A 17,713-nucleotide genomic window follows, 5' to 3' on the forward strand; every position below is an offset into this window, starting at 1 on the left:
ACATTAATGACCTTTTTTTTTCTATGCAAGAGTCTAAATAAAAGTAGCCATTAAAGACCATTTCTGAAACATGGAACGGTCCATGTACGTTTTATATCTGCAATCTCTCTTTTCACTTTGAGAGTAATTGATATTTCATCCACTTTATACAGCTTTATGAAACTGTTTTATAGTTTTGCAAGTACAAGGTCTTCCACAAAAAAAAAGGATCCTGTTCAGGCAGTAAAACCTATCCTTGATTAGCTGTATATTTCTCCCTCTCCCTCTCTCACACACACACACACACACACTCAGCACTTCTCAGTTAATGTAACCCATTAGAAACAATCATTTCAGCCCAGTCTCTCGATCACAATGAGGCATGCGCCTTATGGTCATGAAAAACCTTTTAAGTTTGAACATTCGTCGTACTCTTTTGCCGTGCATTGTGCTCTTCTGTCCCCATGACACAAGACAGAGTATCATCTGTTTGGAGCTGCATGCAGCAGTAGAGTAATACTTGAAATTTAAAAACACTCAGGATTCATCTTCTAAAATATATCCGTTCTTCTATATTTCAGCAATGCCGATCTAAATTACAATCATCGATCTGCACCATGTCGTTTAAGTATGGCCAAGTGTTAAAGCCGATTCACAAAAAATTATGAAGAACGTACTTTAAACTTTTGGGATATTTTAACATTGTTAGCTGTTCTCTGTTTTTACATCTTACTATAAGTTTAAGAAAGAAAACATATTTTGACATAAAGGATACAACTCACACCGACTTGACAAGTGGCGGGTAGTACAGCATAAACTCCATTCATCAATTAGTTGATTTAAAAAAAAAAAAAGTACCTCTAATGAAACATTTGTACTTTGCAGCGGTGGCAACAGTTTCTGAAATGTTAAAATTGGCATACTTTTTCTGTTTTACATTACAAAGAACTTAATTGCTTGATGGTGTTTGACCATTTTCATATTTAGTCACACCACAATAAAACATCATAGTATCCATTGAATCCCATATCAATTCATGACAAACTGTGTAAGGCAGAATTCATTAAACAGTGGAAAGGGTGTATAACTGAACGAGGGTACTAAGAAGAGAGTTTTGGCGACTCGAGTGAGGTGGACACAGGGTAGCTGAGGGACAGGTTGCGGTTCTCTCAGAAAGAACAGGACGAGTCAACAACAAAACAAGAACAACAACAGAACGACAGACCAGGGACAACACATCAGTGACGGACAGTGAGAAGAGATGGGATTCTAACCTAAAGTTACTGTGGGTAAGACCTGGGTCAAATAGAAGGTCTAATTCTGTCCGACAAGCACAATATCCTATATCACAGTGTCAATGTCAAACTCCTTGGAATCCATTCCGGATGCACAATCCTTTGACAGAGCATATTATTAAGAACAGTGCAGGTTGAGATAAGTAATGTACAATTTCCCACCTACATTTGACCCACAGCTTACAGTACACATCATGTAAGGGAGATACAAAGGAGAAGTGGGATAAAGAGGAATGAGAGAGGAGGCAAGGGGAGGAGAGAGTGAAAGATGTGGTTTGGTTACCTTTAATCTGGTTGCCCTCCATATTGCCATCTTGCATTTTACCTATGATGGAGACATACAAGACAATAACAACAAAAATAACCAAGGCAGACAAGTCAACAACGAATTATCACCACAGAGACAACACAAACAGCGAGAACCAAAAAAATCACACAAACAGGGAGACAGGAAAATGACTTTTAATACAACATCTCTGTGACAGTCACATAGAAAGGCTTGTGATGTTATGTAACTACACCCACTGGCAAGGAGTTAACAAAATTAATTTTGTTATTCTTAACGCAGACATCGTTTAGTGTGCAGATTTTCTTGTAATGAAAAGGGAAATCTGAGTTTTAAACTGACTTTTTTTTATATTACTGCCAAAGCAAATAACCAGGCAGTTATGAAATAAAAATGTGAGTTAATGTTGTGTAAAAACTGCACACTGTCGCCTGACTTATTATATTTATTGCTGCGAATGACATACTCACACAATGAGCACAGGTAATTCCACACACTGTCAATAATATGAGTCCAATCAAGGTTATTGAATGAGATAAGACAAACGGCAGATACAGCAATTACACTGAACACTGACAGTGAGAGAGCCTACACCACCAACACACATGTACGTTACACACAAACAAGACACAGCATGCATAAGAGGAAAGTTCACAAAGCACATGCAAGATCACACACTTCGAGAGAAGCAGACTGGAGATGTGAACAACACAAAGAGAGAGAGCCTGAAGGAAAAGCCTCCCACATGGCGAAGTTACATAACAACAACTGGAGGAAAATTGAAATCTAAGCTAAGGGACAATTCATTTGTTATGTGGTTGGATTCTGCTCAAAACCAGTGAACTTAATTGAAATGTACAGTTCAATCAAACAGAACTGTTTTAACTTACAGCAGGGGTCTTCAACATTGTCCAGACCAAGGACCCCCAAACTGATGGAGAGATGGAGCGGGGACCCCCTACTTATGTATATGTGTATTTAAAGACACTTAAATGTATGGAAAAAAAAAAATTGCGACCCCCCTGCAGTACCCCCTGTTGAAGACCTCTGACTTACGGTATCTACTTGTGGGTAGTCTATTAGAGCTGCTAAGAACCTTGTTAGAAATACAATACTGTGCAAGCTAATGAAATAGATACAACTAAAAGTCCAGAGTCTTAAACTTTCCAACCAAATATAAACAACTTTTATTATTCAGTACAATGCTGATCCCCTTATCTGCCCAAACTATAATTACATAAATATACAACTTTTGTGTTAATAGCAGGCAGAAATTGTACAAATGTCTCTCAAATAATTATTCAGGTAGAGCTGCAGGGCCAGCAGACCAGAGCTGGCTCATTTCACTTCCACTTCCATGTCCCTGGAGTCACAATGAAGCTGAAGATGACAAATCGCTCTGTTCCAGCCCAGGACAGCACAAGGTCACCATTACAGTGCAAATCTCACCCCTCTCGCCTTGAATACAAACACTCTGGGGATTTTTCTTGTCCATCTAACACAGAAATAGAGGATTTGCACTAAGTGATCTCAGAGGACACTCAACTGAATGAGATGGCCCAACAGTAGGATTTCACCATTCATCAGCTGGTGTCTTGTATCCTGTCAGAAATCTAAATTAATATTATTACAATTATACTATTCATAATAACTTTTATTACACGAGTGAAAAGAACCCCAACAGACTGGAAACAGAAGGAAACATCAAGCATCTGACGGGATCTATATGTCAGAATTATTAAAAAACAAATATGTGCAAACAACCATTTGCAGGGGTTATATGCTGTACTATTTCTTGGCTGACTCTCAGCTAGAAGGGCAATATGTTTACTTCCCAAAATGTCAGAAGATTCCTTTTAAAACGCCCCGATATATACGTTTCAAATCTTCGCAGTTCTTCTCCTTGTTATCCCTCACGTTACAAAGGCCTAATGAAGTTTATGTCATTGTTATGGGTTATTACAATGTACATTAAGGGCATTACAAGACAAAAGACAGCACAGAGAGAAGAACACAATTTCTGTAATTAAATAGGGCATGCAATGACAGCATGAATACAAAAGGAAAACAAGTGAAACAAAAGGGAGAACAGAGCAGAAGGTGAACAGCCACGGTAGGAGGCAAATGGAGAAGGTAGAAGGAGTCAAAAGTCACAACAGAAAGAGGTCAGAGATCAGAGGTTTTGTCAACCTACCATTAATTAGGCTGGCACTGCCAGGGGCATTAATGCCTGCAGCCCCATCCGTGGCTATAGTTGCGATGGGGTGGATAGGGGGATGGGAGCAGTCTAGCCAGTAACAATGAGGGCCAAACATGAATGAACAATAACACACACACGCACGCACACACACACGCACACAAACCCAACCACGCACGTGCGCACGGACAAGACAGTGAACAGAAATAACATGGTTATAGCACATTTAAGAGATTCAGCATATGTAGACTGTATGTGAAGACTGTGTGATCAGGATGAATTTTAAATGCAGTTATTGTTATTTTATGTCAACGTGATGTGATCTACTGGAAGTAAGTTTAGTAAAATGTCAGTAAACAAACAAGTGTAACAAAGGACAGACATGAAACATTAAATCTGAACATAACATATAGAAAACCCTATACAGAGCTACACTAAAGGATCTGTCAGATCTTTGTTTTGATATGCTGCATCTATCATATATATTGATCGTAGTACTTATACTTGACCTATATGAGATCACGTTTTAATTTAATATGTTGTGTCTCTAATTTTTGGTAATGTGACATTTAACTAAACCATGTTATTCTTGTAATATCGTTTAGCATCTCAAAATCATAATTTGAGCCAAAAATCGGAAACAAATAGGCTAAAATAAATATAAAAGAAAAATCCCAGAGTGCAAAACGAACAAAACGAAAGAGGGATCTATTAGCAAGGGCAACACACACGTGCCAATCAGTTAAGGGGCAACAAACTTTAATAATGTAAATATGAAAAGGATAAGAAAAAATATATTTTTGTTGGTTCCTTCTTCTTGTGCTTTAGGTTTTTGTATACGAGGGTGTATTTTTGTATAAGAAGTGTTTGAGGTATACCAGTTAGACGAACCATACATATAGTACTGAGTGCACGAGGATTGGTTAAGTTTTGGTAAACTAGTAATGAAAAATCTGAAACTGTGAAAATGTAGTTTAAATGTAAAATCAAGATGATCAATTTGTATTAGCGTTAAGGGCTTTTTTTAAAAAATTCTCACTTTAAAGTTAATGAGATTTTGTGTTACATTGTGCATTTATTTTCACTGGCTGATCACACACCTGGAACTTTTTTCCCTGATTTGTTCAATCTGATCAGTTGAACCCAAACAAATTATGCATTTTATTAATGTGATGCTACAATACAGGCACAGGTCAACCAAAGAAGACATTCAGTATTTGTTAGTTTTCAGGTCAGATTAACATCTACACATTTGACTGGCACCCTTTAAAAAGACAAGTGTCTGAGACAGCACATAGCTAGGATGCTTCGAAACACATAGCATGTTTTCCATGCAAGCTACTGTGGTATCTTCTCATTGAAACTACAGAACTACGCAATAAGAATGTGTATAGGGATAGGTAAGATATCAAATTAACATCTTACGAAAGCGTATTCTGTCTACTGTCTACTGCTGGTACATGTGCTGTACACCTGCAAGGCCATCACTCTCATATTATTGTTCTATAACACAACAATGAGATGAGTCTGAGAACCTTTTTTTTTTTTATTTGTGGCATTCAACACGTATATGAAGCAGGGCTGATGTTGGATGCTAGCTAGTTAGTTTGATGAGTGCCGTGCCTGTTATAGGGGGAGAGGATTATGCATTGTGAAATGTGTCATCTGTCAGCACTTAAAAAGATGCAGTGTTATGATCATGAGGCTTCTCTTTTTAAGTGAGGAATCAAACTGGAGCAAGAGTGCTTGACTACAGAGAAGGGGTGACGGGGGTTTACTGAGAATCACTAGGGGTTAAAGGTCACAAGGATCAAGTATCACTCCGACTGGTCAGAGAAAGATGATACTTTACCTGTATTCTGGTGTCCGTCTTCCACTGCCCCTCCTTCGAGGCAAATTGGGAACGATAAGAGAGTGAGGATAATGATGCACCTGAACCCACAGAACCTGGATACTGAAGCTCACACCACCACCACCATACTCATCTCATACAGAATTAATAAATGTTCAGCTTAGTGTCAGCTACTGCACTACAAATACCTACAAATGGTTCATACAGATTAATCCAAAATAAACAAGTGGACAGCCGGTCCTTTGTAAACATATTGTTTAAAACCCCTATGATATCAGGGACAGCTAAAAAAATAATGAGCGAGCAGGAAAAATCTTATGAAGCATGTTATACATAAGGGAATTATTTAAGGAACTAGTGATCTTACCTTTCTTTTCTTTCTTCTCCTCTTCCTCTACGCCGGCCCCCAGCAGGGTGAAGATGATTCCAGTCTGGGAGTTGACACCGATGGCGGTCACCAGCATGCGCCCTGACCCCTCCATAACATGGGTCCCTAAACAAAGTGCAGCAGATCATTATAATACATTATAATATGTGTGTGCCCATGAGATGAATGTGTGATTTTGGGTGAATTAATGCTGACCTAAACACCTACTCTAACACTTCCATCTCATGAGACTTAAGACTGAGAATAGCGAAATTACAGCAAATAGTGATTTTAAATCACTTTGTACAGTGTGTCAACATATTCATTGGCTAATGAAGTGTTCCATTTTCATGGTAGTACAGTATATACTCACAGCTCGTTGTACTGTAAAGACACGCACGACTGACCTGGTCAATCAAGAACATTCAGCGGTTTGCTGAGGAAACTGGTTGACTGATTTAGTTCTATACTGTTTCTGTGCTGTTCTTCTGTGCTAATCTGAAATCGGGGGACTAGTGTGTGTATCAAAAGATTCAAACTCTAAAACATCTTATGAAGAAGGTACCTTCAGCATTTAACCTCATGCACTTTATTATTTGAAATCAACTGCGCTGCAGAGGAGAGCTCAAAGCAATGAAAGTGTGTCATTGTACAAACATTTTCCAGACTGCTTTAGACTTCTGTGCATTTATATATATATGCAGTACACACACAGAGAAAATCATTAACCTTTGGGAGAGCAAGTCAATGTAGGTGAATATGAGGCTAATTAAGGAAGGTAGCAAAAAGGCACACAGCTAATTATCCACAGAGATCAGATTAACCCACATTTCTGTTATCAATGATAGCCTTAATTTCTAAGAATCGTTCAACTGCAAACTCTGCTGCAGTACATACCGAGGAAATAAAACTGAGGTATGTGCTGCAGCAGAGGTAACAGCATGACTGCAAATTATAATTTATTTAATTTTATTCACAATAGATTTTGTAGAATGAGCATGACACAAATCAATAGGTAATAGGATAAAGTATAGTAAAGTAAAAAGTATAGTAAAAAGCATTATTATTCTAAAAAACGACGTTTGAATTTCTGTAATTCATTGATTTGAAGGATGACAAATTTGCCCATCAGCTGAAAAATACATTGTAATTGTCCTTTCTATAAAACAACATGCAGGAAAACTGACACATACACTGTCAATAGCATCCACTCCTACAAAGACCTTTAACTTTCAACACACCAGACAACAGCATGGGGTCCTTGTCTGCAGACTTCTTGACGTGGTCAGACTCTCCAGTCAGTGATGACTCATCAATCTTCAGGTCGTTGCCCTGGATCAACACTCCATCAGCAGGAAGCAGATCACCTGCAACAATAGAAATGGCAGAGTTGCTATGTGTCATGGTTGATATTGCATTACGAAACAAATTGTAAGGATAACTCCAAAGATTAATTCAAGGATAGAGACACAGGATAGACCCTGAACACCATATGTTCTTGGTACATAATGAAATAAGGAGGGGATAGGTGTAGCTGTGGGTCTGCGAGTAGCAAATGAAATTGCCTGTAGATTAAATAAATTTAATTGCTAAAGGTGGACTTCCTAACTGTAATTCCCTTCTGGAAATTAGGTGGAAGTCTATTTCCAGCTTATGAACCATGAAAATTACTTTAAACAGAACAATGGAGAAGTCAGTCAAGGCAATCATTGGGAACGTCTGTCCTAGCCAAAGTTATTAAAAATATGCTTGGAAGTGTGGTTCATTTTGGTCCGTTACACTTACCGTACTTGACCTGTGCTATATCCCCGACCACTATGTCAGCCACGGGCAGCTGTATGACCTGGCTACCGCGCACCACCTGGAATTTCTGCTCCTGCTCGATGCGGCTCTGCAGCCCACGAAACTGCTTCTCCTTCGACCAGTCATTGAAGGCCGTCACCAGCACGACACACACTACAGACAACAGGATGGCTGCGCCCTCGATCCAGCCAGCCTCCGCTTCACCCTCTCCTTCCACTGCACCTGCTGCGTCGCCACATACTGCAGTTTTGTAACAGTGACAGGAAGAAGAAGTTAATCATAAAAATGATGAACAGTTGCAATCACACTATGTTTTCTTAAAGTATTCTTTTTCTAAAAATTAAGTCACAGGCACATACACTTATCTGTTGAGTATGAATACTTTCAAAGTAAAAGGGGTGCAATAAAAACGCACACTGGATACTGAAAAGATGTAAACAAATACGGCTGACTGTGTGTGGAATAGGATATAAAAAAAATGAAGCAAGCCCTGAATGATAGCTTGAGACTCACGGCAAGAGTCTGTGGGTCAACACACCCTTTTTCACATGGTGGTGTACTTGAGCTGTCAGTGCTCTGCTTGTTCTTTTACTGCAACCCTGTACACTCTAGTAACCTGTAGTCACTACTTGCTGCCACTACTGTTGACAGCATTTCATAAGTCCCAGGCCCATCTCAGCAGCCACCTGGTGGTTATGAATCTAGCGTCCAATTTTGGGGGAAGTTTCTATTATTACTGCCCACATCCTCGACTTGAGGACTTGATTGTGGAGAGTGAAACTGTCTAGATCCTCAAAATGAAACTATATATAGTTCACATTCAAAATTAAATAAAAAATAAATATTCTTCTACGTCTAAAATGCACATGTGTCTCTTTACCTATGTGAAATATAAAAGTCAATTCGCCAGTATTAAACGTAACTATGACTTAGAGAGAATTCCTTGCTTCTGTTGCTTCTTCTGTCATTTACTCTAATTTAAATGAGGCCCTGCATTTTATTGGGCTGTGCACAAAAAAACTAGGGTTTATTCGAGAATAAAATAAGACCTATTCCCAGTCCTCCTTGTGCTCCTTCATGAAATGCACTGGGAGTCATTGTGTTCTACACTTCTGGCTGGCTGACTTCAAAAGCCCAATGTGAAGTCATTTGCTTCGACTGCTTTGACTGTAAAACACTTGCTGCTCACAAGAGAACAAGACCCCAAATTACAATTATCACCAATATCACGTGTGCAGGATGTGGTTTAACTGAGAACCAAACTCTAAAAGGTAATTTGATCCCGCTAGTAGTGGACACTACCTTTGTAGTGTACCAGTAGATCCAAATTGCTTCCAGACGTGTATGCACAGCTGCCCACTGTTCTAACTGTGCTTGCCTGAATGGGCTAAATGCAGAGAACAAATTCCTTGTATGTGTGCACATATGAGCATGGCAGATAAAGCAAATGTGATTTACAGATTCTTGCCCAAAGACAGCAGGGGTAGTGTCCAACCCCCCAAGACCCTCTACGGGATAAGCAGTAAAAGGTAAGGGACACTACAAAGGCGTGTCAATAAATATGATGTCCACTAAGTGGACACTCTGCAACTACCAATACAAATGCACACATACTGCATGTACTCATTCATTTATATAGCTTTTAGCAGAAAGGACACATTTGTATAAATATCTAGATGTGATGATTTACATTTTGATGTATGTTTAATTGTCCTACGACAAAATAAGTTGTTGTGTGTTAGGTAAACCCATTTAACTCAGTCCTGCTTGGTCACCACACATTAACCCAGTGTGTGCAGTAGCTGTCCATGGTTCTGAATCTACATTTCTTATTGTTTAGAGTTGTCAGAGGAAACAAATGTGTGTTCTTGTCTCTCTCATAAAAATACACACACAGCCGTGGAGCAAATGTGTAGCTGTCCATGGTGCTGAAGTGCCAACAAAACACCCAAGCCAGAACAACTAATGCTGCTGACTGAGAAACTTTTACAACTGGGCAACACGTAAATGGATAAGTAAATACACGTGTATAAGCGTTAAAGGCACTTTGCCATGTTGGCTAACCACCCTGATTTCTATATAAACTGACAGTACCTTCTCTCTAGTTTTCTTTTGTTATATGTTGTGTCTTTAATCCAGATATAATTAAGAGCCTCTTCATTCAGCTACAGCCAGCACGTTTCATATGAGACTTAAGTCGTCCCACCAGCTTCTATTTTTGAACCTATTAATAAACATAACAGTAAACCAGCAGTGAGAGATGTGTGAATGTCTGAGGACGGTGTTTGTGTGCGTGTGGTTCAGGTTTTCTTGTTGTCAGTATTTGTCTGGCTTGGTGGAGTACCAATACAGAAAGCAATCATACAAAGTATTTGAATGGTGTTTGGTTGTTTGTTGAAGATTCTCAGTCATCCAAGTCATAGTATATTCGGGTATCAAGTGTGCACAAATTCTGAACAATAAATGCCAGAAATTTGGATTATAGTGTATGTGTAAATGTTTAGTACCAATTATGTCGTCTTGTATATATTCTCAAATTTTAAGGGTCACAAAAAGCATTTGCCCCCCTTACCACCTACAGCATGGTCTTCTTTCCAGCTCTCCTTTCGGCACACAAACATATATCCATATGGTGTTTTTCTGAATATGGTGATTCAAAGTGCTCCAGATTCATATCCTCCTCTTCATCTGGTATTCATATCTGCAGCTGTTTATGGTGTGACTTACAGTACATTCATATATATTCATATCATTCAAATGTGAACGGAGACTTGCACACTGGAACATGTTTTGCTGCAAGTTAAGGGGAAGTATCATTATGTATCTGCAGTGGGCTCATTAGTGAAAGTGTGAAGTTTAAAAGACACAAAGAAGTAGTGCTCGTGACTGGTGATCAAACTCGAATCAACCAAGATTAATGTATAATTTTTTATGCGTCATTAAGTAAATCACATATTAACTTCTCCACTCCATCTTGAGCTTCTTAATCACAAAGAAATAACTAACTAAGGAATTATTTAATCAACTTAACCATGCAACTAAGAGAGAGCAGTAACGATTTCTTCTTACTCTGGTATTTTCAGCTGCATGAGAGTTTTTAACCTCCCTAAATTGATGACTGGTCCCCTTGGATGGGTAACTGAACTCCATTACTGTGATAAGGCTGGCAGCAATGACTGATGTTGCTGACTCAGCACCTCGTTATGGTCTCTGTCTTCATTTCCTGTTTCACGGCTCACAGGGCTGATGTATGGGCCCTGGGAGCTCAAGGTTATTTCTCTACTCAACACTTCATTAACCTTCCCCGTACCTTTCATACGCACATTTAACACAGTCATAATGTGCACAAAGGCACACGCGCACACACACACACACACACACACACACACAAAAAGTAGCTCTATGCTCGATGAGTCACAAACAAAGTGTTGACCTGCCTCGCCAATTAAGAAGTGTGTGTGCATACATGTAGGTGTCAGTAAGTGTCAGAGGAAGTGATGTCAGTGGGCCAATGCAATTATAGCCCCTTCCTGGTGCCTGCAATAGTAAATACAGCAGAGGTGATGGTGATGGTGTGTGTGCTGATGGGTCTATCTGGCCTCAAAACAAACAACAGAAAGAATATTTTACAGGAAGTGATGTCAACTTCACTCACACTCTCCGCCACCATCTCCAGGAGGCTGGTAGAAGGAGAGGCCCAGGGAGACCAGGGCAGCGATCTCAAGGATGATAAGGGTGACGTCTTGCAGGGCCTCCCATACCAGCTGCAGAAAGGTTTTTGGCTTTTTTGGAGGTATCAGGTTTCTACCATATATTTCTCTTCTCTTGTCAAGGTCAGGTTGGGCACCTGCCAGACCTGTGAGGATAAAACAGGGAGAAGAAAGAGATTTATTGACAGCACAGCAAATACAATGATCATCAGTGTGTGTAGGATATATATAAACTTGTGTGGTGCATGGTCACAAAAGAGCAATGTTTGATCCAAGAAAAACACAAGTTTTATTCATACAAATCAGAAACATTGAAATGTTAGGTTGAAAAATGCAAATGAACCTGCAGTCTTTGCACAGTTTTGTGCTGACCCCCAGCCAGCTTTGTAATTGTTCTTTTTTCCCTTGATTTCCCTTTTTCTGCCTTTCTTCTTTTTCACTCTTTTTCACTCTCAAACCACACACAAATCACCTCTAATTACCAGTTTGAGTCACTGTGGGCCATAGCCCTGCATTCCTTATATAATTCTGCTCAGGAGATGAGGGCCTTATGCTTCGACCTCATCCACCTCCTCATACGCCATGAACTACTGTACATAAATATCTTTTTCTCTTTTATGTGAAAAACTCCGTGCTGGCTCGAGGCACAATTTACTTTTAGAGTGCTGGCTAGAAAATTATTCTCATACAGACTACATCTAAAGCAGTGTTTTGGCAGGAACAATAGATGAACTTTGTAATTCAAATAGTGTGGACAGTTTACAATCACGAAATATTGTGTTTTTGTACGGGGTACACTATGTGCAACTTGGTATTGACTAAGAATTTTATTTAGGGCTGAGTCTTGGTTCATTGTGCAGGGGTTAATTATTTAACAGCAGTGTAAGAGTACACAACTGTCAGAGTTTGGTATGTACCTCAATTTTGGGGTCGCAGTTCTGGACTTGCGGTCCTGTATTTTGCACTAAGACAAGTACAGCATGCACATAATTAAATTAACCATTTAAGCAGTCATCACGTTTAAAAAATCTCTGCATGGTGGCTGGTCAACAGAGCTGTACAGTGTGAACAGAGTAGCTGCAGGCTTTGGCAGTGCAGGAAGGCCAATTAAAACGCATAGTGTGGGATAACACATTTTACAAGAATAATAAAAATTGCCCAGTGTCTTCCCACCTTTAAAGGCTAAACCTAATGGCATGCGGTGGTCGGCAACAAATGTTGCACTGCCAAAAGATTCCAGGTGGACCTCACACTCTTCAAAATCCATTCTGGAAGTGTGAGTACATGGACATAAATAGATTCTCACCGTCACTGTTTGGATTGGAGGGTGAACGGAAGTCTTATGCCGAACCAAATGTCACATACTGAGCAGTTAAGGACAAATATGCTTACTATTGCAAAAATAACTATAGAATTCTACTTTGTCAACTACAGCTCTATATATACACTGATCAGGCATAACATTATGACCATTATGTCCTAATATTGTGTAGGTCTTTCTTGTGCCTCCAAAACAGTTCTGACATGGGCCTTCTGAGGGTGTCCTGTGGTGTCTGGCAACAGAATGTTGTTAGTGGGGGGTCTGTGGGTCCTATGGGTTGAGGGGAGGGGCCTCTGTGGATCAGACGTGTTCCAGTGCATCCCACAGATACTTGATCAGTTTGGGATCTAGTGAATTTGTAGTGAAAGTTTTCCAGCAGAACATTGTATTTTCACAAGATGGTCAGTGTTATTTACTTCACCTGTCTGTGGTTTTAATGTTGTGGCTGATCAGACTATGACATAATATTCAGTTATTAAAGCTGATTTTTAATGAGGATTAATTAATGCTCAGTAACAATTTAGAATTGCAGCAACCAAATTACGACCTCATTTGACAAAACTGCACTGGAACATATCAATATTCCTGACTCACACAATATGCCAAACTTGTAAATAAATGTTCATATACCAAATTACATTTGATACAGTGTGGATTTTTAACACTGATGTGTCAGAAACAGCTGTAGATTGTAAATTGTATATACATGAAACCTTCTCAAATCTAATAGGATTGGAGTGCAAATTCATGCTATCTATCCTCAGTTGAAACTATTTATAAATGATGAAAAAATCAAGTTACATTATTCTATCTGGCTGCTTTTCAGTGTGGTACCATTTTCTCTTTGCTGAGCGCACACATAGACACAGTGTGTATTTGCAGTCGCTCTCTCTGTGTCTCTTTCTCTCCCTCACAACCACAGACATTACCACAGCATTATGTCATGCATGGTGCGTCACTGGGTCTCCCAGGAGTGGCCCTGGATTGCACCTGATAACTTGCTGCTGCATGACAATGCTTCAAACGTGAACGCATACGACTGCGATGACTTATCAACATCTGCAGGAAATAACTGATGATCCACCAGAGCAGAAAAAAAGACAATGACAGAGCTGATGTGTGAAATTGAATCCTGCAAAAAAAGAGAGAAGGTATAGAAAAAAGGAGAGAAGGAGCGACGGAGAGGGTGCAGACAGAAGGAGGGCTGGCGGAAAAGAGAACAATTCACAGCTCCTAGATTGGAGAATGCCCTGGTTACAAATAGATCAGACTATAAATAGCCTCATTATCCATTCTCTTTAATTGTCTCTGTGCGAAGACCTAGCATGCTCTCCCATTGATCTCCACAGCACCCTGCTTCACGTCACACGCAAACATGCCTGTGTGTACGCGTGTGTGCGCATGGGTTATGTGAGTCGTGACCGCCTGTATGTGCTTTGTGTGTGTGTGTAATAAGGCTTGCCAAGCATGCCTGCGGTCGCTTGCACTATCTCATGATAAAACTGGAGCTCATATAATCAGGCTTTAGCCAGTTCCAGTTGGTTAGCTACACACACAAACAAAGGCAGACACATACTGTATAGGACTACAGTACACAAGCACTGATGAACCCCTCCCATCATTTTTAGCTAGGTCAGGTGGAGATCAAATACAGCTTTCACTGCTTCCATTGGATTTTTTCTACAACAGCAACTCAACAGCTACATATGCTGATTTTCAGCGGTGCGGGAGCTAGTTATAGTATGCAAATGCCTCATTGCACAACATCAGCAAACACTGCACATTTAAATACAACATACAGCATACTCTCAGCTTTCATGTTGCTACGCTAACTTCTATGTGACAGGTGCTTAGGTGCTACACTGTGTAGTGATGCTTTGGTTCAGAATGACATTTAACCTTGTTAAATGTTTTAACTACATTCTCCTTAAATGTCCTTGAAATGTGAGCTATGCTGTAATCAATCTCCCTTCACATTAAACACTCAGTGCTTCCGGAAAAGCCTCTCCTACGTTATCACTCCTTCCTGGATGTCTGATTGCCATACTGCTAACTAAAGAGGATTCATTTGCCAGATTATGAAATATTGCAGGCTAAATACTGTCAGCCCACCTAACTGCTCTGGCAGTGGATTTTGAGGAGGCAGTGGGAAGAAAAACTGTGGTGATACACAGATGAGTCACAACATTCTCAGAAAGGATTAAAGCTGATTGCAACAGAGTCTTGTGTGAGAGTCCATTACCAAGTGGCGAAGCTGAACACAACAAACTCGGTGACTTCAGTAGGTGTTGTCATGATAGCCTCACACTCGATTAAAACACGTGTGAAGCATTCTTCTAATTAGAATTATTAGTTGCCATTTTGACACGTTTAAGTAATCATTTGAGTTTTACAAACAAATTAATCAGGTAGTTAAATTAACAATCTGTCACTGCTCACTCACTGTTTATACACGACTTGTACAACTGTATATCTTAAGTCGCTGCAAAGCTGAACGCTTGGTACGTTTGGCATCACAACAACACTGATATTCTTATAATAATATAATACACAGTTGAAAGCGAAATTATGGTCATGATTATTATAATACCAGTGCATGACAGGGTAATTGGTGGTTCCAAATTGGTCGTAGGTATGCATGTAAGTGTGATTGGTTGTCCGTCTGTCTGTGTCAGCCCTGTGACGGACCCGCGAAGGCTGGGATGGTCTGACCTACCACAGGATAAGCGTTAAAAGTCATGGATGGCTAGATGAACGATAATTTGTATGATTAAAATTAGCCAATGTTTCTTTTTGGTGAATAAATGACTGAACTAACTGGTTAGGGTTAATTATTTCAATATTGTCGTGCTAGACTGCAAAAACAATATTATTTATGACCATAGATTGACAGACACTCTTTAAAAGATGAAGATCTAACTTTGCATTCTCTCCTCTTCCCTGCTGTTCTTAATCTATAATTAAAGGCGAGTACCGCACTGATCTGTTAAATGCACTGGAGTCTGTAATCCAAGATTGCTGGATGGTACCCACCTAACATCATGTTTCCAAATAAAAAAAAAAAACTCTATACCATTCTTTCTGCATGAGACAATTTTTTAGTCAGAAGGAACATGATGGCATACTTTAACAGTTGGCCTTTTTTGTCAGTGGCTAAAAATAGATCTCCATGGAAACACTATGCATCCCACTCGTTGAGTGGAAATACCCGCAACTCTAAACCGTGGAGAATGTGTAAATATGAGCGTGTAACTATTTTTGTGTGTTTGATGTTCATTTTGTGTACAAAGGGATACATGGACGTCCATGTGTGTGTGAAAAGCAGTGGAAAACAACAGCACAGAATGAAATGACGCGATGACCTCTAAATGTCCTTGTGAAATACGCGTGTCAAAGTGGTACAGAAAACAAATCGCATTTCAAGAACATACATATATTCACATGATAAACTGTCCTACTTTACTTTTAAGGTGCCTCACTGGGTCCCTGCAGTACCCAAACCTCCCCCTTTGATTTTACACCTGCCTGTCTCGACTTTTTCTCCACCTCACATGCTTCACGTACCGTGCGCTACTGTGTCCATAACGGGTCACCATGGCAACGGGGTTCTACGATAATGATGATGATCATCATATTGGCGCAAAATATTGATGCTTTTTTTTTCCTGCAGCAAATCGATAGCTTCACCATGTATTCTCAGCTTTCACCATTTTAAAGAAAGAGAGAGAGAGAGAGAGAGAGAGAGGAATGAAGACAGAGAGGGTTGAAGTGTGAGTCACAGAGCAGAAAAGAGTGAGAAGAAGAGAGAGACACGGACTGAAACAGAGAACGAGAGTAGGTTGGATGTAGAGTAACTATGAATAATACCCCATCAGCAGCTAAAAGGTGGATAATTATCATGCTCTTATTAGAAGAGGGATTGATAGAGAAATGTGTCACGGTGTCCTTGTGAATGACCTCCATAATAATGACACCATTTTATGTCATAAAAGAAAAGAGGTTTGTTACTGCATGTACAAAGACTGAATGTAGGCAAAACGGCTTACAGAATACAGTAAAAATACAGTACAGAGTAGTATATGTGTGACGTATTTAGGGCTGCAGCAAACAATTATGAAGTTTTACCAAATGATGCTGTGCAACGAAAGTTCAGATTTAGAGTGATTGAATTAATTAAGATGTTTTTACTATATTATACTATATATACAATACTATACTATAAATATACTATATATATTTACTGTCAATAGTTAGCATATGCTGACTTATGCTGATTTGAATTGGAAATGCATCTGTATTATCCTGTAGTAGAGGGTCACCATTCATACTAACATTAACCTACTTGTCTATGTGAGAGGCAACATAGCAGACACAGGGAAAACATGGAAAGGTTACACAGAAAACCTCCATGCTGTGATAACCTCAACTACAGGTTACTTCCACCTAGCCTAGAATCTAGACGCGCCCCTAGCGGCAGCAAATTACATTTGCTTCCAGGGGCGGTCTAGTTACTCTCCGTTGACTTGAGATTTCGAAAAATCCAAGATGGACCAGGCCAATCACGAGTCGTTGGGCGGGCTTAACATGATGACGACTGACCTGCGACCATAAGTTCCGTGAATTACGCGTGAATTCCCCATCCTGCTAGAGCTACCAGAGCGATGGCTGCTGCTAGCGAAACAACTTTCTTTCGAATCGGCTTTGGCCGCCACTCTGAAAGACTTGAAGTTAAGCTTTTCTCTGAGAAAGGAACAAGAAACTGCACTGAGGTCGTTCTTACAAAAGAAGGATGTATTTGGAGTTTTGCCAACCGGATACGGCAAAAGTTTGATCCACAGCTTAAAAATGATTAATGCAGGAGAAACTCAACCTGTCGGCGAACTCATAAAAAAAACAAAAAAAA

General features: G+C 39.7%; 1 protein-coding gene across 11 annotated transcripts in view; it reads right to left on the minus strand.

The window, feature by feature from the left end:
- The window catches only part of atp2b2 (ATPase plasma membrane Ca2+ transporting 2), a gene marked incomplete at its 5' end in the record, with an annotated part of 58,689 nt that overhangs the window by 25,912 nt on the left and 15,064 nt on the right, over window positions 1-17,713 (minus strand). For 2 of the 11 annotated variants that reach the window (XM_084542700.1, XM_084542695.1), the window contains 6 exons: window positions 1,558-1,599; window positions 3,755-3,847; window positions 5,965-6,102; window positions 7,218-7,343; window positions 7,762-8,019; window positions 11,435-11,635. In XM_084542700.1, the coding sequence (XP_084398826.1) occupies window positions 1,558-1,599; window positions 3,755-3,847; window positions 5,965-6,102; window positions 7,218-7,343; window positions 7,762-8,019; window positions 11,435-11,635 (858 nt within the window). Of the gene's footprint in view, window positions 1-1,557; window positions 1,600-3,754; window positions 3,848-5,609; window positions 5,643-5,942; window positions 6,103-7,217; window positions 7,344-7,761; window positions 8,020-11,434; window positions 11,636-17,713 lie in introns of all 11 variants that reach the window. The other 9 variants (XM_084542697.1, XM_084542703.1, XM_084542699.1 and 6 more) reach the window with 8 other exon arrangements.

This window comes from Chelon labrosus (assembly GCF_963514085.1).
Source record: "Chelon labrosus genome assembly, chromosome: 4".
Classification (NCBI taxonomy): Eukaryota; Metazoa; Chordata; class Actinopteri; order Mugiliformes; family Mugilidae; genus Chelon; species Chelon labrosus.